This window comes from Styela clava, chromosome 4 (assembly GCF_964204865.1).
Source record: "Styela clava chromosome 4, kaStyClav1.hap1.2, whole genome shotgun sequence".
In the NCBI taxonomy this organism is placed as follows: domain Eukaryota; kingdom Metazoa; phylum Chordata; class Ascidiacea; order Stolidobranchia; family Styelidae; genus Styela; species Styela clava.
The window spans coordinates 4666416-4693932 of NC_135253.1; the positions used below are offsets into that span (position 1 = coordinate 4666416).

At 33.2% G+C, this 27517-nt stretch overlaps 2 protein-coding genes across 2 annotated transcripts; both read left to right on the forward strand.

Annotated features, from left to right (window-relative positions):
* Nucleotides 1-666: 666 nt before the first annotated feature.
* Nucleotides 667-20329, forward strand: LOC120325727 (RAC-gamma serine/threonine-protein kinase-like). Its single transcript, XM_039391851.2, has 13 exons — nt 667-867; nt 1623-1748; nt 1962-2073; nt 2452-2560; nt 3210-3341; nt 8228-8293; nt 9710-9778; nt 13472-13594; nt 14847-14975; nt 15214-15428; nt 16490-16577; nt 17169-17271; nt 17711-20329. Exons 1-13 carry the CDS (start codon nt 813-815, stop codon nt 17791-17793), a joined length of 1410 nt encoding a protein of 469 aa, XP_039247785.1. The 5' UTR covers nt 667-812; the 3' UTR covers nt 17794-20329.
* Nucleotides 20330-22800: 2471 nt separating this feature from the next.
* On the forward strand, nt 22801-27331 carry LOC120326293 (uncharacterized). The gene is made up of 2 exons (XM_039392554.2): nt 22801-23254; nt 24084-27331. Exons 1-2 carry the CDS (start codon nt 22898-22900, stop codon nt 26046-26048), a joined length of 2322 nt encoding a protein of 773 aa, XP_039248488.2. The 5' UTR covers nt 22801-22897; the 3' UTR covers nt 26049-27331.
* Nucleotides 27332-27517: the final 186 nt, after the last annotated feature.

Here is a 27517-nt window from a genome sequence, read left to right on the forward strand (position 1 = left end):
GTCCTAGTAGTACCTTAGTATGAGTTCTGTTTGACCATAACATTACCCCTATTCAGTTATACTGTTATATGTAAATCAATTTCTGAATTTAAAATCTTTATCAACTATTATATATATATGTCTTTGCATAATTCTTATGACTGTATGAACGTTTGCTAATCTATCTCCCATATTTCTTATGAAGGGTTTTTAGTAATATCAGATAATCAGAATTTGATATAGCATGAATGTTTCTATAAAGATTGGGCTAATTTCTGAATTTACAGATTTATGGCTAAAAGTAATTCATATTATGATATCTGTATACAGGTATATGTAAGTAATCATAATCTCTAGTTAGGGGTATGTCTTATTGCATGGACTGTCTTTTTACATACATATCATTCAGTATTTGAAAATGAGGGTTCTTGTGGCTTGTGGGTTCTAATACTTGTTGAAATAATAATAATGTGAATGCTAGAAAATGGATAGTTCGACAATAGTCTCATCACAACTAGGATATTATCAGAGCATAACTCGTCAGCATTTGCATGCTGTAGTACTGTAACATTCTGAAATTTAGTTAGAATATGATTATCCTTGAATGCTGGAAAAAGAATTTAATAATCTAGAACAGTTTTTGAATGACAATTCTGATAAATAAAACTCTTATATAGTTGTTTTGCTTTACGTACAGCAATATAAATTGTCAGATTTATAGTTGATACACATAATAAATATCCAATAGGTAGCTGTAGACCATTTATCCCTCTCACTCTGACTTGGATGTTAATTGTTTCATCACTGCTGGTTTGTAATCTAAAACCATCCAGATGTTGACTGATTTGTCCACTGTCACTGTAAAAGAAGGATGGCTACAAAAAAGAGGTATGTTTGGAATTTTAGAAATTGGATTCTCATCTGTGTAACGTCTTACGGTGGTATAAGTATCATTTATATACAAGTTGAAAAATGCATTTAATAGTAATATGTTTAATCTAACTACGTAGTCATTGTAATGTTTAACATTTAAATTGGCAAATTTTTAAAACTTCTCTAATATCTAAATCTAATATCTCCATCACATCAAATTCTATTTATATGTTATGTCAAATGGGCACATATAGCCTTGAGATTCTTGAAATAGAATATCTCGTTCAGACAAAACAGGAAATATTTTATACAAAACAAAACAATATACGGCTAGAGTTTTCTGTTTTTGAAAGTCATATCTGTGGTCAGTCTTTCATTCGAATCATCATTATCACTTGTTAATTTGTCAATCTTTGTCAAAATATATAATTTGGAATCGCATTGATTTGAAAAGACTGTCATTTTTGTGATCCATCCAAATCCAATATACCAATCTTGTTCGAGTGCATATTGGTTTGCCATATTATGATCGTCTTCCTATTTCTTCAGTTAGTACAGAATCCATGAATTTTTTCAATTACTTATATAAAAATTGAGAAAATTTGTCAACTTTAAGATTGTATCCATGAGTTTCAGTATTGTAGGACAATTTACGCAAAAGTTATTTTCTATCTCGAATATGTTCCAAATTACCAAAGTTTTGCCCTGTACGAGCTTCTGTGTCTTTACTTAAAACAAGTATCTTACTCTTGTTTTTTATTTAAATATAGGTGAATATATCAGAAACTGGCGTCAAAGATATTTTGTATTGAAGACTGATGGATCTTTCCTTGGATACAAGGAAAAGCCAAGTGAAGATAATCACCAAGAACCTTTGAATAACTTTAGTGTATTGAGTAAGTTGAATATTTATGCTGTATTGTTTTATTTTGAGCAAGTTTTGGATGTTCACTGATTTTATCTGATCTATAACATATGTGTGGTTGTGTATGGTTTTATTTAACAAAGATTTGGGTTATATTTATTGACAGTTCTAGGGAAAATATTGTGAAATATTTCATTATGCCCTCATTACTTGCCTAAAAGATTTGTCTATCATATTTTTTCAGAATCACAACTTATGAAAAAAGATCAGCCTAAAGAAAACGTGTTTGTTGTAAGATGTTTACAATGGACAACTGTTATAGAGAGAACTTTTAATGCTGATTCAGCACAAGAAAGGTGAGTCATCATTACTGGTGAGGATTTATGTAATCAAATAATGCAATGCATTTACATACAATTACTATTGTGACTCGCATTAAAAGCTTTTTCAATTCAAGTTGAATCCCGCAGTTTCTATCCTACCTAGTACAGATGCAAATTTTTAAAACTATTGAAAGCTTCTTATGAAATAATGTGCCTGAACTGTTTCTGTTCAATCAAAATATAAAATAATCAATGTTGATAAAATTGCATTTTGTCAAATGTAAACAAGAGCGGTATGATTCTGCATGCTTTGAGTAAGACATTCATTGGAAAAAGACAGCGCTTGCCCATTTCCAATTAAGAATCTTCTCTAAATTAAAAACGAATGTATATGTATTACAATTTATCCAGGGAACAATGGATGCATGCCATTGAAAGTGTTAGCGATAAACTACAACAAACATCCGAGGGTCGAGGATCAGTGGATGAGAATGGCAAAAAGCCAGCTTCACTTAAAGTTGTAAGTTCATAGTATATGCTTAGCTAAACAACCTAATATGGATGTCAAAGTATTGAAAAATTATTGCTAATCATCAGTAATTAAGGAAGATAAATACAGGTAATAACTCAGGTTATGAAAATAAGTGGCTAATCTCGAATTTCAATTCTGCGTGCCTTCTATCAAGTCATTTCTTATTTTTGTGCTTAATTAATAATATTAATGCTTTGAAACCCATACCAAAAGATGGCCAATGGTTCCTAATGACAGAAGATCCCAAAAAGTCTATTAATGAAAAATTTAACATACGCGACTTTGTTTTTACTGCGGCAATACACCTCTTCAAGATTAAATTGATTATTAGGGTCAAATACCTTGTGAGTTATGATAGGTATAAGAACTATTAGCTAGACCAGGGTTGGTGAGCCACTGACCAGCGGGGCACAAAGTGGCCCACCATGTATTTTCAGTGGCCCCGAAGTCCGCAATAACTAGTTTTTAATAAGTGATGAAAACTTTGATTTAATATCCATAACCCACCGTCTCAAATTACACAAAAAAACATAATATTCGTCCCATTTATTACAAATGATTCGCCATTCCTTAGGCTAGAGTCATTCTTGTGTGTATAAATTTATTTAATGACCGTCTCCACGCTACCTCATTACAGACACTCACCGATTTTGAATTCTTGAAAGTACTTGGGAAAGGTACATTCGGAAAAGTGATTCTCGTGAAAGAAAAATCAACAGATCAGTTTCATGCTATGAAAATATTAAAGAAAGAAGTTATTGTAGCAAAGGTAATTGTGTTTTATACTGATTGACAATTTTTGTTATATTTTCAGTCGTCACTATATAATTTCCGTACTTTGAAAATTTGATCTACCGGTAATTATCGGTACTCAGTTCTGAGGTTTGTTTTGACAATATGATAAAATATTAGTCTAATCTATGCTTAATTATAACGTGTTTCAAGGGAATATTGTGGTATGTTTTTTGCGCTGGTGAAGTTTCGATCGAAATGTATGAATTAAAATGACGTATTATATATCCCGGTAATTGAAAAAATAATTCTCAAAATAATAGGAGGTAGGGAACAGGAAAATGCTGTAAACAAGCTGTTTTTATTGATTTTGATACATTATCATGTAGCTTGATTCATTACCCCCCCCCCCCCCCCCCAATTTCGGGAATTGTGACATACGTTTTTTTGGCTCAGTTAATCATATTGTCAACCTATTCTTCATGTTTTCCATTTTTACTTACTGTTTTTTTTTTTCATCTGTATTTTTCTATACTTTTTACTCTGACTTTACATTTATTATCGTCCAAATAGGATTATTCTGACTCATGATAGCTGTTTAGTTAATTGTTAATATAAAAAGGTCAATTTCAGTGATTTTTGATGAAGTCAAATAAAGTTTTTATTTAATGGCAAGTCCTCTGTATATGTGGTTTTATTAGGAGAAATAAACTTTTAATATAAATGTTTTCACCATAACATGAAACGACCATCAAATGCATGTGAAGAACATGAGACCATACCTTTAAAAGAAAAACGTATGTCGTTTGTAAAGCATCCTTTCCTTGAAATAATAGGAAATTCAATTAGGGAATACTTCCATTCCCATCTAAGGAAAATGATTCAGTAACTACCAGACAAATAAATTTTATATGTTTTTTTTCAAGAACTTCTTGTGTGGAATTCACCACCTGATAGCTGCTGTTTTTCTGATCATTATATGGACATTATTAACTGCGTTAATTAGTATTTACGCATGTACAATTCTACACTACAATAATTTGTAATCTTAATAGCTCTTGGCAATTTGGTATTCGTCCATAAGTTTTCTCAGAGCTTAATCTCATTTATTTCTGAGTTGAGTGCAAGTGACCTTTTCTTAAGAAAATTTTTTTTATTAAAAAAGTATTTAATAAGGAAGAGGAATTTTTGATCTAACAACTATAATTCAGCAAGTTAGTTCATAAGCCCCCTTTGTCTCCGAAAATACTGTCAAAAATATTTTGTTCATAGCAAAAAAAAATGGAAAGAAATTGTCTGCTTAGCCTATAGCCATTTACAACTGTATTGTGTGAATATTGTTTTTCTTGTATCACCAGTACCTTACTATGCTTGCGAAGGAGTTCATGATAATTTGACCTCTTGTTACTGTACAGTGCAGAATTTGACTCATCCTGTTTCTTAGTCATACGATTCTAATGCCTCAGTTGCACTGCTTTGATGATTTACTGTAATACAGTTAGTTATACCAAAATAGGCACAAATAGAGAAATGTCATTGCAGTAAGTGCTGGATTGTGATCAAAGTTTCAGTCTCTTGGCATCTGTGATTCTTTGACAATTCAAAGAACTCCTTTTCTCACTTGAGTCTTGTCATGGAATCTTTGTCTTTATTGCATGGACTACCATATTACAAGCCATAGTCATTAAATGGGTCATGCATGTTAAATCCATGCTCTGTTTAAATTCATCGATTTAAAATTCTTCCATTTTCTTCTGCATTTAGGTGTCTTTTTATTTTGTGTTATTCAAACCCAATAAGCAAGCATAATCACAGATCTGGTCTGCTAGCTTGTGATAAATGTCTAAACAATCATGCCTCATACTTATTTCAAGTTATTCAAGTCATACAATCATTGGTTTCCCATGATTAAACATAGCCTTGAGCTATTTGTGACCTTGGTCAGTAGGGTTGTCCAGCGAATTTAGTTCAAAAACAATAAGATTTGTCTATAATTTATGCCAGAGAAATATACTGTTTTATTATAAAATATATCTATTTTAAATCGTGTTTCTAGTGTAAATTGATGATAAGCTGATAAACTTATTAGCCATATTTCAGATAATAGAATTCAAATAATTTCAAAAAAATTTTGTTATGGTATTCTGCTTTTAATATCACTAGGTAAAATTGAAAACTTTATTGTCATAGATGTTTTTGACTGGCAGTGATAATTGGTTAGGTACATATTGACCAGAAGATATTTTACTTTTCTCACTACCCCCACTCTGTCTAGGTCTATTTCAACTAAATCACCAATTTAGTGAACTATATCAAAAAATTTGGCAGATATTTGCAGTGTCCACTATATCCGAATTTTCAGACCAGATTTAATGCTTAAATATTAAAGTATTACAGTCAGGTCATTGATTCAGTCCTGCATTTCATCCATTTCAGTTAATTGTTTGACCTAACCAGTTCTTTTCATAGTTTTGTTATTGAGAATCATGCCATGACCCCATATGGCATCCTAGTTAAGTTCGAGAAAAGGTAAATTTGTACAAATAGCCAGCAGCAATGAAATATGAACATGTCATCAGACTATTATATGTTTGACGAGGTTTCGTATTCACAACGTCACAAATTACCAAGTCTGTCTTACCATAGACATAGATACTGAAATTCACATTGGATGAGTCACTATGTCATATTCCAGAGCTGCTTTAATACTACAAGTCATTTCTATTGCTGGTTAAGTATCGGATAATCCTTCTTGGTAATGATAAATTCCTTGACTAACATATATTGTGATGAAACATTGGTTTATGATATATGTAGAACTATGAATTCTGGAGATTATGAATTAGTCTGATAAATTCGTTACTTGTGTGGCAAGTGGAGTCTGAAATGACTTTTACCACCATATTACTTTGTTTCGCCAACACCGGAATTTTCATTCTTTGATTCCCTTTTTTGTGTCTTTTTTTATAGACATGTTAAATGGCAAGATGTTTTTGTGTTTGCGAATTTATTTTCAGTTCTTATAATTCCAATATGTGATGAATGAGACGTCTGAGATATTGACAATCAGTATTTTTCAGCTTTGTTGTTGTGCCTTGATATTATCTTTTACTCCTGACTAGTAATTGCTATGAATTTTCACCTGTGAGAGTTGCACACTAACCTTGAAGCCAAGGCAAACATTGTAAAAATTACACAGGCATGTACGTGGTGACCTAAAAACAGAACCAAGGTCAATCAGAACATATTCTAGAAGGAACATACTTTTTTTGTGCAGATCATCCTAAATTCATGAAACTCATGTATACAATCATACACAAACATAATTTCAACTGTAATGAATAGATAATTTTTTTTCATTTTCGTAAAAGAAATTAAGAAATTCATGGGTTCTCTCTTTTGGATCACCCTGTATGAGTGCATATCCGAATAGGCCTATAACAGATAGTAGCAGGAATTTTTTATGATGTTTACTGATTATCTGATAGTGGAAATAATATGTTCATTAGTTTAGTAATATAAAAGTTTGTGTTGGACAATCGTGAGCTAATTGTCTGAATATAAAATTTCATAACATTGTATTGGAAACGTCACTGTTGATTGATTAAAATCAAGTTCAGCTGATTTATACCATACCGGTTGCTATATTGCACCCATATTTCTACAAATCGTACCTGATTTTGATCGCTGAGATAACCATAAGGTTGTTTATGTCATTTTATGATAGAGACGCTTTATTGCCTATCCTCTCTCTCAGGAATGAACAATTTAATGCTACTAGTCGAAATGTTAGGTATAGATGGGATAGGATTATCATATTTGCCCCAATGAGTGGAAAGTCAATAGCATGGCTTAATCATATTTCAAACTACTGCTTCTCAATGTTTTAATCACTTATTCGTTTCAGGTACATGGACTTAATAAGAAAGAAATCGTAACCGACCAGTCGACCACCATTTACTTTAACCACCCAACGAAATATTTTTCATGCCAACAGTTCGAAGGGGAAGTTCTAAAATTTAAATTGCCTCAGTTACCAGTGTCAGTTGATATGAAATAAATTAATAAATAAGGTTATAAATGCAATTTATAATATTGTAGCAAATGATCTGTTATAGTATTACTGCCTGCATTGATCTCATAAATGCATTAGCGATGAATTAGTGACCTGGGTTTTGCCTCTAATATTAAATACATTGGTTCATTCAAATAGAACATCCGCTTTCAAAGCTTACATTCTTAATTTTCTTCAGAACCTATTTAATAACTTGTAATAGACCCTATTACCTGTATTGAGATGAGAAGTGGCCTTTCATGATTCATGCGTCCCATAGCTTTGCTAAATACAACCTACGTGTTACTTCCTGACAGATTGTATATGTTTGACAAACGTAATAATTTGTCTTAAGGCTTTTGGTTTACTATAAAATAGAGTAGAAAATGGATTAGGTTGATTGTCGAAGGCATATTCAATTTTTTTTCATTATTTGATAATTACCGTAGTAATGGAATCGTGATTTTTATATGAAATTTCTAAGCGTTATTATGATTTTACTTCGAATTTTTTTTTGTAATTAAAATTTATTTCAATTCATCAGTATATTTAGATATGAACAGTGACTGTTATGTGTATCGTACACCTAGTATTCATTTCAATTTGAAATATTTATGTGTATCCAGTTTGGATTTGAATTTTTGACGTACCTTTCTAGTTTTGAATTATATATTCGTCATTATCTTTGACACAAAGTCATTATCACACGATCCTTTCATATTGAGCAATACATAAGAATTCTATACAATAGAAGCCTGGATTTTACAGCAACAGATTAAATGCATGAAATGCACTAATTTACTTTGATTCTTACATCATTGCATCTAATAAGAACATTAAAAAAATTTTATTTCATTATTATTACACAGGATGAAGTGGCTCACACACTGACAGAAAGCAGAGTTCTGCAGACTACAAGGCATCCATTTTTAACGGTGAATATTTTAGTTATTTTATTTGTTTTGATATTTTAAAATCTTTGTCAGGTATATTGGTAAATTTTTAGAAAGTCAACCACACATTTGTGCTCTGAACAAGTCAATGTACAAGCAAACACTGATACATGCAATTACCACTAGGTTATGAAAGTACAAAATCTTCCACGTGTAATATATCATACTACCACGGCTGTAGATGAGCTCGTGTCACAGACTCTTTGTTTCAATATGATAACCATATATTAATATATAAATAAATAAAATCATGCATTGATACTCAATATGCTACTATTCCCTAATATCAATCAGTTTGATGATTTTATTATATAAGCTTAGAAGATTCAGTGTATTTATGTTTCTCAATCATATGACCTATCAACTATTTCAAAATTTCGAATAAGATGTTTATTTATTACAATATGGGAAAGTCATGGATTTGTCTGATTTCATAATCTACTTGATAGATTGCCCTTTCATCGCCAAAATATTTTCTTCATGTTATAGTTAAAATACAAGCTAATAGTTTCCTTTTACAGCCATTATAAAATTAATTCTTATATTCTTGAAGTGCACTTGCAAGTTGCAAGATGTATGAAGTACATTAATTCGTGATACATCAATGCTATTTTGTTAACTGTGGTACATTGGGTTGTTTGAGTGGGTGATTGTTGTCATTCCGTGTGTGTACTGCACCGTTTCACCTGATAATCATTTGCCAGTTTCTGTCTAAACATAGTGACTCATTGCCGGCCTTCTGTTACCTTATGTTCAGTTGCGCTGGTCTTTGATTTATTCAATGCAGTCTGATATATGAATTATGTTATGTTACATACCAAGTGAGTATCTATTGTAACGAGGCGGCACATTCTTTGGTTGGAAGAAAGGCATATGATTTTACATTTGATGATTATGTTTGTTTGTATTACTCGATAACAAAAATATGCCTAATTTACCAACTATACTACTTTACTATACCATATCATATATAAATTTTATATGATGAATCAAATAGTTAATTGGATTTGAATATATTCGGTTATATCGTTATTTGATTTGATTTGAAGTATTTTTTGGAATATTTTTGTCTGAAAATTTAGCATATTGGAAAATAATAGTAATACATCACTAATTACAATTTTTGTAGTTTAACAATGATTTTGGCAATTTCCCTTTGCACTCAAACCAATTTAGAACATATCAGATACTTCATATTTTAAAATAAAATATCACAATATGTTTTGCTATTCCTGGTTTTACAGTAAAGTTGCAACATTCGGTATCTGGTAAATTATTAAATTTAGATTTACCTTGATGTTTTATTCCAATATGCCTTTTTGTATCAGTTTTTCTGGTGTGTTTTTCAATATTCTTTTTGGTACTGATATATAAATAATATATATTTCTTTATTTCAGTCTCTCAAATATTCATTCCAGACGAAAGATTACTTATGTTTTGTAATGGAATATGTAAATGGAGGAGAGGTAAATATCAGTTTGATTATTTTTGTATCTGATAACAAAGTGAATCAGTATTAGATATCGAAATATGTTTGTCAGTGTATATATTTTTGTTTTTTAATCTTGTACTTCTCCTCGATATATTTCATGAGAATGTGAAAAAATAAAATTTTTTGTGCATGAAACAAGTGTCCCAAACCTACTATTTTCTCGCTAGATGAAGTTCAATTTGTTTGTTTAGTTTGGTGTATTTGACAATAATTATGTTTTGTGTGGGGGAATGTTATATAGCAGGGATGGCGAACCACTGACCCGGGGGTCACAAAGTGACCCACCGCGTTTTATCAGTGACCCGCAAAGGCACGAATAAAATTTAAAAAATGCTAACATATCAGTAATAAAAATTTATAAAAACGGCCTTGTATTAATTTAACAATTAATAAACTATTATAATGTACCGTCAGGTGGGCAGTAGGGCTGCGATCGCTCTTATTCAAATGTGGATTCAAATGGACGCATGTTTCAATGTCTGCGCCGCTGTGTACCGTTATTCATTTATTGGCTCTGACATCGTTTATAAAATAACAATGCCATTAATCTGTTCATTTCTCGCAACGTCTTGTTTTTTCCATATACTGTTTTAGGGGTTATACGAAAACTAGATGCTACTTTACATTTTATTAGTTTCTCGCCTACAATGCCATTGAGAAAACAAAATATTTCAAACTTGAAATAAAAACCTAGAAATCTGAAATAACAATTGGGCAGTGTAAAAGTGTCCTAATGTGGCTGGAAGCTGATCAAAAAATATAACACTATCAGAGTGGAATTCCCTCCAACTCTTTGAAATAATTTGCCGCATAATCATAAACATTTTTGGTAATTCATATGCATTATTTCGTACTCTAAGTTCATAAAATCGAGTGCCATATAAAGTCCCCGATAGAAGTGTTGCATAAGTAATGCCCAAAACTACACCAACACCAATAAAGCTTATAAGATTTGTTCCAGAAGTTTCATAATTAAAGATACAAACATTGATTAAGTAACTGTGACCCACTCACTTCTGTTACGCTATAAAAATATAATTTTTGACCCATTCATTGAAATAGGTTCGCCATCCCTGTTATATAGCTTTACAAAGTATAATGATCAATTTTTTAGACTTTATAGACACCCTTTATGGTAGATAATGTTATATGAAAACCATGGCATGTTCTTAATGTGACACTATATCTATATATTATATTTTTCCAAATCGTTTATATTTTTAAGGGAAGTTTTTCTAAGAATTTTGACAAATACTTTTTGAAATTTTAATGAATTGGAATCAGCACGTATTCAAACTTCCCTCAAGCAGTAATTAAATGGGTAGTTTTATAACCCTTATTCTTTCATACAGATTTTACTCGTGGCAAAATATGTGAATACCTTTCACCATTAGTTATGGAGAAATTGCTTTTTGTTTATACAAGTATGAAAGTATTCCTGGAAAGCACTATTTCTACATAGCATGTGTTTGACAGATTTTTTATTTATTCAAAGACTTATACAGATTTAAAATTTTGATGTCTCGAGTATTTTATGCTTCGCATACTTTTCCAATTTCAATCTTCATCAACCCGATAAATGCTCAGTCATTGTTGCCCATTATGATGCAATTGTTGTTCAACAATAAACAATTATTTTTTTGCGAACTCAAATAAGTTCTTATTTGTTCGTGTAATAAACATTTAAAAATTGATTTGCTACATGAATGAACTTTTCATAAGGGGATCTTTGATATTTTATTTGACGCAATAATAAATACAAGCCATGATCGGTGGATCATCATTATGCTAAGAATAGAATTCTTTTGTTTGTCATTTATGCAATGCAGGGATGACCTCACAGTCTTACCTTATACTTCATGTGATAATTGGTTTACATAATTATAATGGTGATAGTTCTTACAGAATTAGAATTTGTATTATCTAATGTGGAATAGTTGAATAGCTTGAAATTCCATATGCGTTTGTGACTGTATGTGTTGATGACCATATTGTTGATTTCGAAAATCTGTTATCCATTACTTTAATAAACTCTTTTTAAATTTATTTTGAGGAAAAATTACAATACTGCTGTTGCTGTCAAACAATGCCCTGGCCCCTGATACATAATTCACTGCTATAAATCATTTTAGTTTTAGTATTTTTTGGTATTTTTGTGGTTACCTTTAATTTTTTCTCTGAGATGATGAGTGAATTGACATGATCTTTTTACGAGTGATTTATTACTTTAGTAAAAACAAGCTATTTTTGTGCAAAATATTTTGTTATATCATGTTTTGATTTGTCACAAACACATAGGCGACATGATCCACTGTTTTTCGGTGTGTCCAGGAAAATACTAGGTGTAGTTTTGAAACAAACATTCATTAATAGAACCTATTAATAACAATAAGTACTGAAAATATGTCATATGATTTACCTGTGCAAAACAAGCCTCGTTCAATACGAAACTGCTTTCTGAATACACTTGTTTTTCCCGCCATCCATCTACTCCTATTCAGACTATAAATAGCATATTGGATTGACAATTGTTTTATCTTTGGTCCATCATTGACCGAATAACAATTGGTATTGAATTAGTTAACCAGCGGACTTGCTTTATATGTGTAATCTGCTTGGCCGCTCACCATATTCATTTGGTATGTTTGTGAATGATTACACGTCAACGTCATTTTCTCTGTAATAGAAAAACAAGGTTGATAGCTTCTGAGAATTCCACTTCAGGTTTTAGCTCGTTTTCAAATCTTGTTTACTTTCTCTGAGTCTTATTCAAATAATATTATTGTCGTTATATGTCAGAACCGAGAAAAACAAGATGTCACTGTTGTATTGAAAATATGAAATATTTAAAATGTCAAAGTTCATTATTGATTTCCGAATTTATTTGCGTATTGTGTGACGATGTATGAACCTCAAGATACTAAAAATTGAATTCATTGATTAGTTATATTTATCATCTGTAAATCCCCTCTTTAGAGCTACAATTAATTGGTGGTAGCAGATTTGTATATAAATATTTCAAAACTACCAAAATATGCTATTTTTCCATCTTATTATGTGCATTGAAGCATGTTATTGAAAACTTATGAATAGATTACCTGTCTCATCGTGACAATGAGTCCAAATCGGGAAGTTTAATACATTGTAAATAGGTTATATTCAATATTACAAATTCTTGATCTTAGGATTAATTCGAAATATATAAAAATTTATTGCTCAGAGCTGTTGACACTCAGATCAGAATTAAGCTTGATTTAGCATGTAATAACTGTATGAATAGAAAATAAGCTTAATTTGACATGTGATACTGATAACTGTATAAATAGAAAAAGAACTGATCAAAGCATTGTTCATTTTATATTGTTATGTTGAAAGTCTATGAATATACAATTATTTTTGCATGTTCCGTGTTGGAACAATTTAAAAATATATGGATGTTATATCATGTCCAAAATATCATTCCAAAATGTTTTTGGAATAATAAACTATTCTGTTTTTTTTCACCATTTCTTCGACCATGTTACTTTTACTGGCATGTCGTGACAGTACAATCAAAGTTGCGTTTTAAGGATTTAGGAAAATCCTGTTTTTGCAATGGTTCGGTTCTAACAGCCAAACCTAAAAATGGAGTAGTAGCACTAGTTAATTCTTCTATTATGTTTTTCAGATATTTTTTCACTTATCACGAGATCGTATATTTCCTGAAGACAGAGCGAGGTTCTACGGAGCAGAAATTGTATCAGCACTCGACTACTTGCACAAACAAAATGTTATTTATAGAGATTTAAAGGTGATGGCTGTGTGACAATTTAAATCAACATGGGCTATTAGCTTATGATGCTTCCATATTCATCAATACTTTTATAATGTTGGATTGGTATATATATCCAGGGGAAGATAAAAGCCAATAAGACTGCCTAATCCTATGGCATACCAGGACCTCTCATCCAAATGCCAGTCCATGTCTGGTATGGGATTAGTTAGCCAGGTATTTGTATAAGGTGCTTGGACTTGATGGTGGAGAAACCGTTACTGACCAGCTGTTATGTGAACCACCCTACGGCAACAAGTACTTCAGCAATGCTCTCGCATATAATTGTCTCACTCACGGTTTGAACCCATGTACGGTAATAAGAGGAACGATGGCCTGATGTACATTCTATTTTTACTATGGTCAAAACTTCCAAACTTGCTATGTTTGTACCACTACTATTCCTACCATTTTATTCGTTACTAGATTCTAGTAGATTGCACAAGAAAACAACTTTTAAATTAACTCTGAATACATTTCAAACATTTCCCCTGGTACATTCTCCAAATTCTACATTTTGAAATTGAATGTCTTCGAAAATGAAGACAATTTTTAGAAATGATATAGCCTGAGATGTTCAAAATATGACCTGAATATTTGGATACATTAGAAGTTGGTTATAAATATCAAATCAAATTCATAATTTTATGAATTATTTCGAATATTTTTGTTTTAAAATTTGCTACTCTAAGCAAGCATTCTTCTGTTGACTGTTTGCTGAGTCAGAGAAAAATTTTATTTTATTCATAACGCTGGGAAAAATAGAAAATCGAAAACATTGTTTTTTTGGCGCTCCAGATGTGTGTGTACCAATATGAAGGTAACTAATTTTGTTCGCCTACTTTACATCAAGTTGTGTAAAGGGATTGAAACCTATGTGCAGGGGGATATTCACTTGGCTAACACAGACAGAACTCTTTAATCAATAGAACTAGAATAAGGAAAATTGAAATAAAATTATGGCCTTACCTTAACCTGGTACACACACTACAGGAGTATCATATTTTTACATATCGAACATGTCCTCATTTACAATATATTGGATATTTCATATTCAAAAATATTATTTCATAATGTATTCAGAGTATCAACCATCCTTCTATGTAGCATGCATTTCATTTTAAATAACAGAACAATATTTACCATTTGGTTGTTTTCTATAACCTTTCTTCAATAACAATAATATTTCTCGGTATTTAATAATATAATTCAACTGAATCATATTTCACAGCTTGAAAATTTACTGCTGGACAGTGAAGGTCATATAAAAATAACTGATTTTGGTTTGTGTAAAGAAGAAATCTCGTACGGTGGAACAACTAAAACATTCTGTGGAACACCTGAATATCTTGCACCTGAGGTATTGAATGATTCAGTAAAGTTAATATTTGTATTAAAAATTATTATATATTCATATAGATTATCAGCACTTAACAGATGTTTAAATAACAATTTATTTAGCATGGCTGCTCCCCAACCGCCGAGCTATTAGATTTGTACTATATTTAAATTCAATATACACAATCATTTGTTGCACTTGTACCTATTTTGTTTTGATATTTTTGCATACTTCATTCACAATCTTATTCTTTTCCCAGGTATTAGAAGACAACGATTATGGTAGATCTGTGGATTGGTGGGGCCTCGGTGTCGTAATGTATGAAATGATGTGTGGTCGATTACCATTCTATTCAAGAGATCATGAGGTGCTATTCGAACGTATATTAATGGAAGATATCAGTCTGCCGAGCATGCTTTCGGGTGACGGACGTTCTCTACTGTCAGGACTTTTATGTAAAGATCCTCGCCGCAGGTAAAGTTATAATTTAATTAGTGCACCCTCATTACTTATCGATCTTAAGATCGGTAAGTATATTGATAGGTATTTGTCTGTATGTATGTCTGTATGTATGTATGTATGTCTGTCTGTCTGTCTGTTAGATGCACGCGATATCTCACGAAGGCGTGGTTGAATCTGCTCCAAATTTTGCATGTCCATTCATCATATCTCGGACCAGAAGCCTATTGATTTTGGATGAATTAGCGAGCGTATAATTAGCGAGTTATTAATTAATTAGTGATGAAGAGATCTGGATTTTCACAAATCGAGAGATTTTCGAGACGTGCTGAATGTGTGTGTGCGTATCAGATGCGCAAGTTTTCACGCTAGTGAGTCAGAGCGAAGGATACACACCACTAGATCGTATCTCGTGATTAATCTTTGAGCCTTGTCCATATCTCTCTTGTAACTTTGACGCCGTCGCGATGCGCAAGTTTCCTTCGAGAAATTTTCCACACTATTGAGTCAGAGCGAAGGATACACGCCGCGAGATTGTATCTCGTTACTTATAATTACTCCTTAAAGTTTAAGCAATGTCCATATCCCTAAATCAGGTTCGGGGTTGCAGAATTCCTCACCAAAATATCGCTAGGCTGTGTTTGAATAGCCGTCGCAACCTGGGTTAGCGCCGTTGTATTTAACACAAACTATAGGATTGGTAAATACAGAAATAGGCTATTGGCTGGAAACTAATTGAAACAATCCAGTTCGGATTTGCAGAATTCTTCATAAAAGTATTTCCTCGAGTAGTATTTCGACGACATGGGGAGTTGGCTATTGTTTCCTACATTTCTGATATTGGCTGAAAACTAATCAAAACAATCCAGTTCGGGTTTGCAGAATTTTTCGAATCGAAACCGCAGTTTCTGTTTTGGGGGATCCCCTAACTTTCGATCGATAAGTCTTCGGTCTCTGACCGATATTCTCGTTATTTGAATTGTTAATGTCTCAAATTCCTGTTATTATACTACAATGTAGTCTGAACAAGGCTCACACGTTCTAGAATCTAATTAATAAAATATTGTTTCTTTCAGACTTGGAAGCAGTGCTGCTGATGCAACTGAAGTGATGGGACATACTTTCTTCTCTAGAATTAATTGGAAAGATCTTTATGACAGAAAGGTAATGTTCGATATTCCTTCTTTAATTTTGCACACATAAATTCTTATGTTTTCTCTGAACAAGGGGTCTGATGAAGACAGTGCTAGGGAAGAATTTTCTAGTTATGCAAGAATTGGAATCTTTCCTGTTTGAGATTGCCTACTCAACTTGATTATACTCTGGGTGAACCCCAAACCTTACCCCTGTTATGCCAATATAGTTTGGTCTAATACTGTTTATCACTACCAAATCCCACTCTTCTTATTCTCACTATAATTATTTACTTAAGCTTAATAGGGTTCTATCAATTTCCACTTATCGCAAAGCACCTCACTTCAAATCAGTTGCTTGTAAAATAATTTTTTGTAGAAAAGCTGCTTTTAAAAGTCTGTGACTGTGAGCATCAAACAATTACTTCAATGGAGTAGCGGGTTAGGGTAATGAAATACTCATAGTAAACAATGCTTTCAGCATTAAGTTCATTTCTGTGTCCAGTCTTAGTATGTAAGAGTGGAGAATTTTTTCAATATTCCAACAAATAGTTTATGTTTAAATATGGTGCAATCCATAACAAATATCATAAATCAATCTATCTTTTTATTTTGTTGATAGATTCCACCACCATTCAAACCACAAGTACAAAGTGCTACCGATACCAGATATTTTGATGAAGAATTTACTGCACAACCTGTCGAATTAACACCTCCTGACCAATGTAAGATCCTTTAATATAGATTATTCTGTTAGCTGTGTATTTTATCCATAGATGTCACTTGTCGGTAAAACCAATCTTAGAGTAAATTCAATAACACAAACTTAATGTTTGTCAATTCAATTTGTTAGCATATTTCTATTAATACTTTTAATAAAAAATGTTATACAACACAACACTCTTTTGCTCCTATTTGAGCAACCACTGACATCTGACGATATGTAAGGATCTACTCTTATTTAACCTTTAACCCTGAATGAGGTGGGTACATGGGATTTGAACCAGAGATATGTAATCTGCTGTGCCACCACAGCTAGGTTCAACGCCTAATCGCTAGGTCATCGCACCGCCAATATATTAAATATATAAAGTTATTCTCAAATTTTTTCTCTATTACTAATGAGGAATAACCTTATTTATATCCGGATATATTTTTCTTCAGCTGCATCCATCGATGACATGAACAAGCCACATTTCCAGGCGTTTTCTTATACATCCAGTGGTGCTGCTAATTTCAAGGCATAGATGCTGTGAATTTGCAATGCACGAAGGAGATTCCACTGCTATCAGTACATACAAACACAAGTTACTGTAAGCTCTCAAAAGCTCGCATGCTACTTTCATCTCGAAAAACAAGGAAATCAGAAATTGTCGCACGCACATAAAAACTCAATCGCTATTGCTACTTTTTCTGAGCTGTGAGCTGCCCTATTTTGCACTGCATTTTCCAATTTCTAAGTGTATGTTTAAACAAGAAATAATTTATCATGCAGTTGGGAGAATTGCCCAATAAATGGCTCTTTACGTCACTTGAAATTTTAGTGATTTTTTTGTTCCTTGAACTTACTCCCGCATCTTTTTAATTGAAATTATGATTCATTTAAAGATTGCGCAGCTGGATAAAGCAAATGAATCGTAAAAAACTGCATTTCATTTTCACCTCACTATGTGTACCAAGTACCAAAAAATTGTTTGTGCTAATTCCTTATTTTACAAAGCATATATGGGCAAAATATAATATAACATGTCCTAATATGGTGAAGGATGTTAAGGCAAGTTTATTTTTTTTATCCAGTAAAGCTGGTTATCGAGCAGTGGCCCTAGCAACACTCAGAGTAGTTCCTGTTGCCGATAGACTGTAACTCATTAACGGCAATTTCTAATGCTTTATTCGCATCTGAAAATATTTTAACTCATTTTCGTTTCGATATTTTGCAATTTCAATGCACAATAACATTGTTTCAATGTTTACAGAGTGAGAATCACATCTTACCTACTGCATTTTATCAAATGATGGAGACAGAATGTTGTTCCTTTTTTTCAAATGCATAGCATTACCTCCACAGTAAGTCGTTCCCCACTGTATATCCCCTACAAAATTTTAGTCATATGTTGAGCTTTCTTTCCAGTGCAAAAATTCCATGTTCTAATATTTGTGGAATCACCAATACTTCATTTTGAATTTCAGTATTGTGATGTATAATTTGCATTTTATGGTTATGTACGAAATGAAGGAATTGCACTGGCAATTTACGTATTCAGTCATCTCGTGAAATATTAGTGTTTTCAAGCTGTTGTCTTCCACATAAGTAGTAAGATCATGTTCAATGATAATGTTTCAAGTTATATTAAGTCACCTTCATTTTCAATCAAAGATTTTGAAATTGGATTGAAAATTCAAATACATTGCATCAAAATTTAGTAAATATTAATATGATTTTAATGAATTTTCAGAATATATTCAATGAATTGAAATGTATGTATATGGGACACTATTCAGAGTGGCACAATTTAAAACATTCTTTAACTTTCGTATTCTACCATATTTTCAAAATGTTCCTAAAAAAGTTTAGCTATCAAATGAATTGTGATATTTGATGAAAATAACAATGTAATTCTGCTGAATATGGAAGTTCTCCACCCTTTTTAATTTCGACTCTAAACAAATGCTGATTTTCAGAATATGTTGTGTATACATTGGCTTGTCGAATACATCTTTTTAAAGGTGTATTCCCGCATCCGGATTTCCCGCTACGCTATTGTTGATATATGAGCTTTTTTTCATGCCTTTTACTTGATGCGTTTTGCTGTTTATGCGCTTTTTATACATGAATCACTGCAATTATCTATTATGCTATCGTGCTAATTTTCAAAGTGTATTGTAGCCCTTTCTATGAGCTAATGAATGGATATATGTTATTGTATGCTCGTGCTTCGTTCATTTTTGAAATTCTCTATGATTTTAGTTTACCATTATTAAAAGTCATGCCTGCTTCCATAGTATACAGTTTCAGATTCGGTGGCTTTTTTTTTAATTGTTCTCATTTACTGTACTCTGATTTTCAACTTGCCTTATGATTTGCCTGTTTCGAAGGCACTTTTGCCTATCATCCAGTCACATGATATCAGTAGGTGATATTCTACATACCTTTCTATTGTTGGAAAACATCAATCTTCCACAGGAAAACATCAATCTTCCTGTGTGGAAGTCGACATGCATTGCCCGCCCAGATAAGGTCTGCTCAATTTTTTAATCAAACATTTGAAGAAAAATGTTAATTATGCTTTGCAAAAAACTATTTTGTTGAATTCTAAACATAGTTTTGATTTTTGTTTTCTCATCCCATTTTATGATAATGAGTGTCAATAGATATGACCAGCTTTTGACTGAAAATGGCCAGTGTTCAAAATGTCTTTTTGGGCAATTTATACAATGTTTTTTTTTCGATTTTTTACTTCAAGGAGGGCCTTTTTCATTAAATGGTTACTCAATCTTGCCCTGAAAAAATTATCTTAACAATTCCTGAAGAATTGGCCTCTCGTTAAGTAGGCAAATCTGATGTTATTTTGCATGCCCATTGTCTATGATAAAATTGAGTTTCTAACTCTTTGAAAACCCAATATCGTATTTTTGAAATCTACCCAAATTATTTTTTATCATTTATATGATTTATAGACTACTTTTTTGCTGTCGTGTATTCTAGCTACATATTCATATTATTATTAATCGACCATCAATGATAATAATAACAATATTAATAATAATATATGAAGAAATGAATTTGTGTCGTGGTTTACTAAGAATAAAATTGGGTGTAGAGAGCAGTGGTAACATTTCGAGAAAGATTATCAAAACGTTCTAAGGGTTTACAAATTTCGTTTCAAGTGGAATGCTATTATCAAATCATGTCATACTGATTGTAAAATTCTTGAGTGGGGCTTCGACTGTATTTGCTGACATTTGAATAGCAATCTACAAGTGTACAATCCCAGGGCAAGAACAAGCAAACTTTTAATCAGCAATGCGCCGCGCCATCAACACCACGAAAACCTGGAAGAATAAAGTGTAGTGCCTTCATGAACATTTTTATAAAATATCTAAGCATTTATATTGATCTTTCAAGTTAGGAACATTCGATCATACAGGGAGTACTAATCAGTGGTAGGGCTACAATAGCGAGTGTGTTACCATGACCAGATAGTAAAATTGTGAATATTTTGAACGTTTCGTAAAATGCGCCGAGGTTTCATAACCGATTTACTTCCATCAAGGCAGACAGACCCTAATACCACAGTGTGAAATTTGGATTGGGATACTCGTATTTATGCACAGGAGAAGAAACGGTTTATAACACGTGATATAAGCAGTGATGTATCTATTCTAGAGGGTGTGACAGCCATGGCTCTGCCATGGGCGCCGCTTGACAGGCGCGAAAAAATAGCGAAAAGTTTTAGCTGTAAAATATATCAATAATTTCAAATTAGAAATAATTGAAACTCGTATTTTTACTCATAATAATAACGTACAGGTATCTCAATTCAACAACAGTCTTTCAAAATTGTCAGTCAACGATTAAGGGGGCGCATTTTTAAACTTTGCCATGAGCACCATTTTACGTAGATGACCCCCTGGATATAAGGGTGTCACCAGGTGGGTGCTGAACCCAATTTGGCAATTATTGACCATTGAAACTGCAAAAGGCATATTTACCTCGTACAAAACTACTTACGAACAGTAAACGGCGTAGCGATGTGGCTCATCGCGCTAAGCGTTAGGAATACCCTCGCCACCGCACCGCTGATTACCCTGCGTGGGTTCGCAGGTTCAAAACACATGTGGGGATGGTTATGTGCGAGAGAATTGCTGGGCACCTGGCCACTTTAGGAAGGTTCGCGCACCGCTGGTCGCCATCAAGTTCATGCTTCCGAAAACAAATAACTAACTAATCCCATACCCGACATGGAATGGTAACCGGACGAGAGGCCGTGGTTTGCCATATGGCTGAGCCACCTTATCGACTTTCCTCTCCCCCGGAATAAATAAATATGTTAATCCTATCCTAAACGAAAAATAACGTCAGAACGACCAGTGTGCTTGGTGTCATCTGTGAGCGGCATCATTGTAAGTATCGATTTGTCAGAAATATCGATTGCTAAACGTCGAATATGGCCATCGAAAATCTGATGTCTTTGAAAGAGTTAAAAATAAGAATGGTGTCATATTTTGGAATGAGTTTGTTGTCATACGTTCTATTTTGCTTATTATCAAGTGAAGGTCTCCCATACCCCAACGTCGAATCATAGATAAGGTATTTTAACTTGAAGTAAATCCGTATGTATACCCATTCTTTAAATTGTTTCACACGATTTGGTTGATTAATTGCTCAATTTGTCTACTAAATTATTTCCGTTTTCGTATCGAAATTTTGGCACCTACAGGACAATGAATGTACTTTACGGCATTGTCCATGTCGTGTGTAAAATACGGAGAATCCGCAAGTTTTGACGAAATGAAAGCAGAGACAAATTTTGAATTGCCAATGTTTTTATTTTTAAATGGAATCTAACGTAATGGATTTAATGAATAAACCTACCTCAAATTCAAATTTCATTTCGTTATTAGAATTCATTTGGCCATTGCAATAGATTGTAGTTTGTGAAAGTGACCTAAATTTCCGGGTATTGAGGTGTATGACAGGGAACATCTTGGGCCCTGAAGGACCTGGTCTACTTGTTCCTTATCTCATAGTAAAAACTGCAATATATTAGATTATTATACAACAGAACGAACGTGCATTTCAGCTTAGAGTTGAAGGAAATAGTTAATTTTTGTAATGAAACCGTAATAACATAATAATAATTTAAAAAGGTTCAACAGTAATAGTGATTTTCTCAATCAAATATCTTATTGGACACCAACTGAAACTCGCGCTTGGAAAAACCAGATTTTATTGTAAGCAAAGTGGCCTAATTTATTTTACAGAAATATCAATTATATATATTAAATACCAAATAAATATTGCCCCGACCATAACCACCAATCCATAGCATTTGGATTTTATATCCAAAATGTTACTGTCTGGCGGAAATAGTATAGCAAGAATAAATGGTCGTGTCTGTTCACGTATTAAAATAGAAGTAGGCAATTAGTAAAACGATATATTTCTGCGTGTCTGTTGCATATGTGAGATATTGATAATCTATTGACTGGTGGTTTTTGTTATGAACTGATGGACTTTGCGCACGTTGGAAAATTAGTAGCGTACAGTTGTGAATTGTAGTTGAACAGAACATTTCATAGGAGTTGAAAACGCAGAAATAAGGATATTGTGAATTAAAAAGATCGAAAATGGATTTACAGAGAACGATACGTTATGAACCGATATTGATTTATCAAGTTCCATTTTGCCCGCCTTTCTGGACTACCGAAACCAACTTTACTGGGCCTATTCCTTCATCAAAAACGCTATGGAGTCATCTTCCTCAATCGTGTCAGATGTCGAACGCAATCGCAGCAGGGGTGGCGTCTTTTATAGCAGTTTTCTGTGTTTTTATCCACGTTGCTACGCTCGTGGCTTATTCCAGTTTACAACACAATATTATTGAACGTGAATTGAGGTCTACGGACGACAAAAAGAACGGAATTCGTAGGAGAACTGATTTCAGTGCCATCAAAGAAGCAGCAGATTACGCGTTCGCCATGAAGGTACATACTTAACAAATTCCTGTTCAAAATATTATTTTGTTTTGGTTGAGTAAAAAAATTAAGAATTGAGAAAATTTATAATAGGGGGGTATTCAGAGCTTGAAGGAGAGACGGAATATCAAATAAACGCGTCTGAGGTAGGTAGATATGGGTGAAATTTCTGTGAAGGTAGGACTATCGGGAGAAATTATTACTTTGTTTATTATCTGCAGTACATAGACATATTATTTCTCTGTGTGAATACGCGTCCCGTCTTGATTCTAATTCTGTATTTTTAGACACGTTTTTTTGGTATTACGAAACCCTAACTTTCCAACGCTTGTCATGTTCGCTGTGAATTAGATTAATCATGTATTTTTATGATGTTAAATTGAATAGAATTTCAACAACAAATTGTTACTATCAACACGGCTACCAGGCTCTGGCGATGATAATACTAACATGCAAAACAATGACTAGTTTACTGGTATTTATTAATATAATATGACTACTAATGGGAACACTCTTATGTGACCTAATAAACACCTTTATATGATATATATATACGGTATGCAATTCCTTGACATTTGGCTAAGATGTTGCTGATATTGCCATAGTAATACCAAATTTTTTGACTAACAAAGTACAATAATTTGCCTGAAGAGTATATCTAGATTAGACTAAAATATCTTTATTTCATTATTCACTATTTTAATTCTACAATTCAAATTCTTTCCAATAAAGAATACAGTATACAATTGCCTCGTTGGCTTATATGCATTTCATGCGAACTTCTTCTTGTTAAACGTCATTCTTTCCTATATTTTATACAAACTTTTTTGTCTTACAGACTCAAGCACGTCTTCGGAAGACGTTTGCTGTTTCCGGGTTACTATCAGGTGGATTATTACTTCCGATTGTCGTAGCATCCACTGCTGCTGCTTACTCACGACCATTTCCGCATTCAGTTTTTCACGAGACTTTGGATTCCCTGCGCAGTTACAGTGTCACTATATCTGTGTTGTTTCATTTAACCCTAACATCGTCGTTGTGTACACTCTTGTTGATGGTTGTCGAAAGACTGCGTGAAACCCTCCGAATGTGTCCCGATCACTTTTTTAAATCTCCGGCACAAGATACCTCGTCTTTGAAGAAGAAACATGCAAACGACATGACAGATTCTGCCGTTTCGTCCCGGAAGAACACTGGATCGAGTCGAAGGAGTGAGAAATGGAAAAGAAACTCGGACATATTCAACTTCAACGAAAAACTCAAAATCGAGGAGACAGTTTTGTACGCTTTTAAACAATCGTACACTGCAATCGACCTGGTCATGACCCTCTTTGTTCCTGCCCTCACAGGCATAGTGACAACCCTAGCAGTTGCAGTTTTTGAGGCACACTTTGAGCTGTTTGGATTAGTTGTTAATGGTTCGCCCCAATCTGATAGAATGCCTTCAATTAATGGCCTCATATCTTATAAATACGGTTCTTATCCGGACTCTGTTTATACATATTCTGCCACAATCGGAATTATACTTGTTGCGATAATATTTGCAAACTTTGTCTCTGTTCTACGATGCTATACACTCATGAGCATTGCCAGATACCTTCCTGGATTTCATCACACCCGAGATTTATTTAAATTCAACGAACAGAAAAAGAATGGAAACAGTCGCAATAACAGACCTAGAGCCTTTTCTAGGATTATTTCTCCGGATTCAGTTCGTCTAGCAAGAAAAAAAAGTTGGAGCAAGGGGCAAAATCGCCAAGACCCTGACGGTCTTTCGATTGATTCAAAGGATGAAACATTTTTAGAGGATTCGTTATCGAGTTTACCTCTACCTCCTCTCCCAGATCCTTCAAGGCATTCTGTAATGAGCATGGATAATTTATCACTTCCACCACCGCCACGACCAGAATCCATGGCAGATATACCAGAACGGAGTTTGGATATTGCTTTCCCATCTCTTCCTTCAATAGCACGCAGAGAAGAACGAATTGAGATCGAAGAACCCCCTGCGAAAGATCTGGCAACAGTGAAAGCTGAAGCCTTCTTTGGCAACGTAAGGCAGTCAAAAGTTGTTACAACTACATTTTTGTTGTTCATTTTGCTATCTTTGCCATTACTTGTATTATTTGCTTCGGGTGTATTTTATCCTCACGATAGTCGTTTGTTTAGCGTTATGGGAGGACCGATAAACTACACTAACCTCACATCGAAAATGGCAGATCCAATTAGAGCTGTTCCTCAAATTAAGGAGGAAATAGAGTCCAGCGGGTACGTCGAACCAACGCCGCCGGATAATCATAAGTATACTGAGCCAGTTCTCATAACTGCAGTTGTGGACAATGGTAGAGACGAGAAAGCCTTCAAGCAAATGCAAAATTCTGCAACTCAGAAAAACTGGGTTACCACATTAGCTGCCGTTTTTTTGATACTATTTGCTTTATCCAACGTTGCACCGTTTTTCGCATATTGCGCGGCATCAAGAAAGTTTCGATGTGAAGTGAAAAGATTTTTTTGTTTCTGTTTATGCTTCCGATGGAATCGCTACGGAAAACACAACAAGAAACTCAGCGACGAGGACATAGTACGCTCACGAACTAATCGAACATTGAGCACTAACAACTCTATGCGGGTATCGTCTCGTGGTCCACGGGATAGGTCAAGTTTACCTCGGGATAGTATGCGACATTCTTTCAAATATTATAATCGGGGGTATAATCGACCTCCTTTGAGAAGAGAAAAGACTTTTGCTGCTCCACGAAATGTGTCATGGGAGATGCCAGATTTTGGCACCGCCAGGCTGTAAACGTTTTCAAATAACAGGATTGAAGTTATTTTAAAAGACCAATGGCTGACATACAATCGGTATCTGACTGAAAAGGAAAGATTATGATGAGTGATATATTTACAGTTGGCTGTAAACTATTTGATACGTTCCCGTCCCGGATGTGCCATGCTAAGACTGACTTGCGCCGGTAGGCCAGTTGCACATAAACGTTTACGTTATTACGATCGACATAAGAAATGCAGATGAAACATTTTGGGTATATTTATTTTGGAAATTCGACCACCTTATATATTTTATATATAGATAATTATTTATATATATATATTGTAATGTTTCTTCGGTAGTTCTATACACGAATGTTCTCTGTAATTTGGAACATTTCTATTTAAGCCTACTTCCTGAGATTTGTATTCTAAGTAATGTTTTTATCGTTTTAGTAATTAAATATCAGTATTTAGCTTGCAAGCTTATTTTGTATTGTATTTAGTCATGTTTTCACATGATATTAACTGATACTTGGTCATTATTTGTGATGAGAAAGACTGATTATATATTTGAATGCATAATGAATGAAAACCCATGCTTGTGAACTGTGCATAATAACTTCACCTTAATCAAAAAAAGAGTTGTTGTCTGAAATTTTTCCAGATTTTTTGCTTACACTTTGTATATTGTATATTAACAGAAAATATTGATATAAATATGTGAAGCTCAAAAATTTTGATAGTAATAAGATATAGAAAAATGAAGAAATATGTTTCAATATAATATATATATATACTTTCTTAATGCAATCATATATTTTAGTATTTCACGATTTCATTTAGTCGCAAAAGACAAAAAGTAAGTGCACGATTTTATCTGGTCGTCGTGAAATAGTACTTAAACGATAGCAGAAAGGCACTTTTGGTTTCTAATCAATTCATTTACTGTTCTTGGAAATGTATTTTAAAGAAGGTTATTGATGCCGCTGTACACAATTATATGTCATGAGCAAAACTACACTCGTTTTCTAATGGTACATATTTAGCGTAGATCATGGCACTTGGTATGGAAAACTGACGAACAACAGATCAATATGATAATTGACCTGCAAACTGGACATGGATTCAATATTGTACTGGTACAAAATTTTAATGACGTAATTGTTTTAAATATAAATAAATTGGTGAAAGATCGAAACATCTTGGCTGTTTTGTATTATTTCATACAGTAGTTGAAATTCATTTTCATTCAAGTAAAAGTATAAGTAGACTTCAAAATAAATTCACTAAGAATAGTCCATTAGCATGCACGTGATCTTTTATGAGATACCCGCGTAATTAAGCCAGGACTGCTACATCAGGGCATTGGACACCAGTTTATCTTATTTGATAAAACATTGAAAACTGAGTATGCGCCATATATGCGCTTCATTGTAAAAATGAAGGACTTATCCCTCGCTTATTCGTGTTAAAGCTTAATTTTCTAATTATTTTCTCTTAATT

What these genes read in the sequence shown, in the direction of transcription:
- LOC120325727 (XM_039391851.2), top strand. Translation starts at nt 813, where the DNA reads ATGTTGACTGATTTGTCCACTGTCACTGTAAAAGAAGGATGGCTACAA. An exon ending in AAGAAGTTATTGTAGCAAAG is followed by an intron (nt 3,342 to 8,227) that starts GTAATTGTGTTT and finishes ATTATTACACAG; the next exon opens with GATGAAGTGGCTCACACACT. An exon ending in AATATGTAAATGGAGGAGAG is followed by an intron (nt 9,779 to 13,471) that starts GTAAATATCAGT and finishes TATGTTTTTCAG; the next exon opens with ATATTTTTTCACTTATCACG.
- LOC120326293 (XM_039392554.2), top strand. Translation starts at nt 22,898, where the DNA reads ATGGATTTACAGAGAACGATACGTTATGAACCGATATTGATTTATCAA. An exon ending in ATTACGCGTTCGCCATGAAG is followed by an intron (nt 23,255 to 24,083) that starts GTACATACTTAA and finishes TTTGTCTTACAG; the next exon opens with ACTCAAGCACGTCTTCGGAA.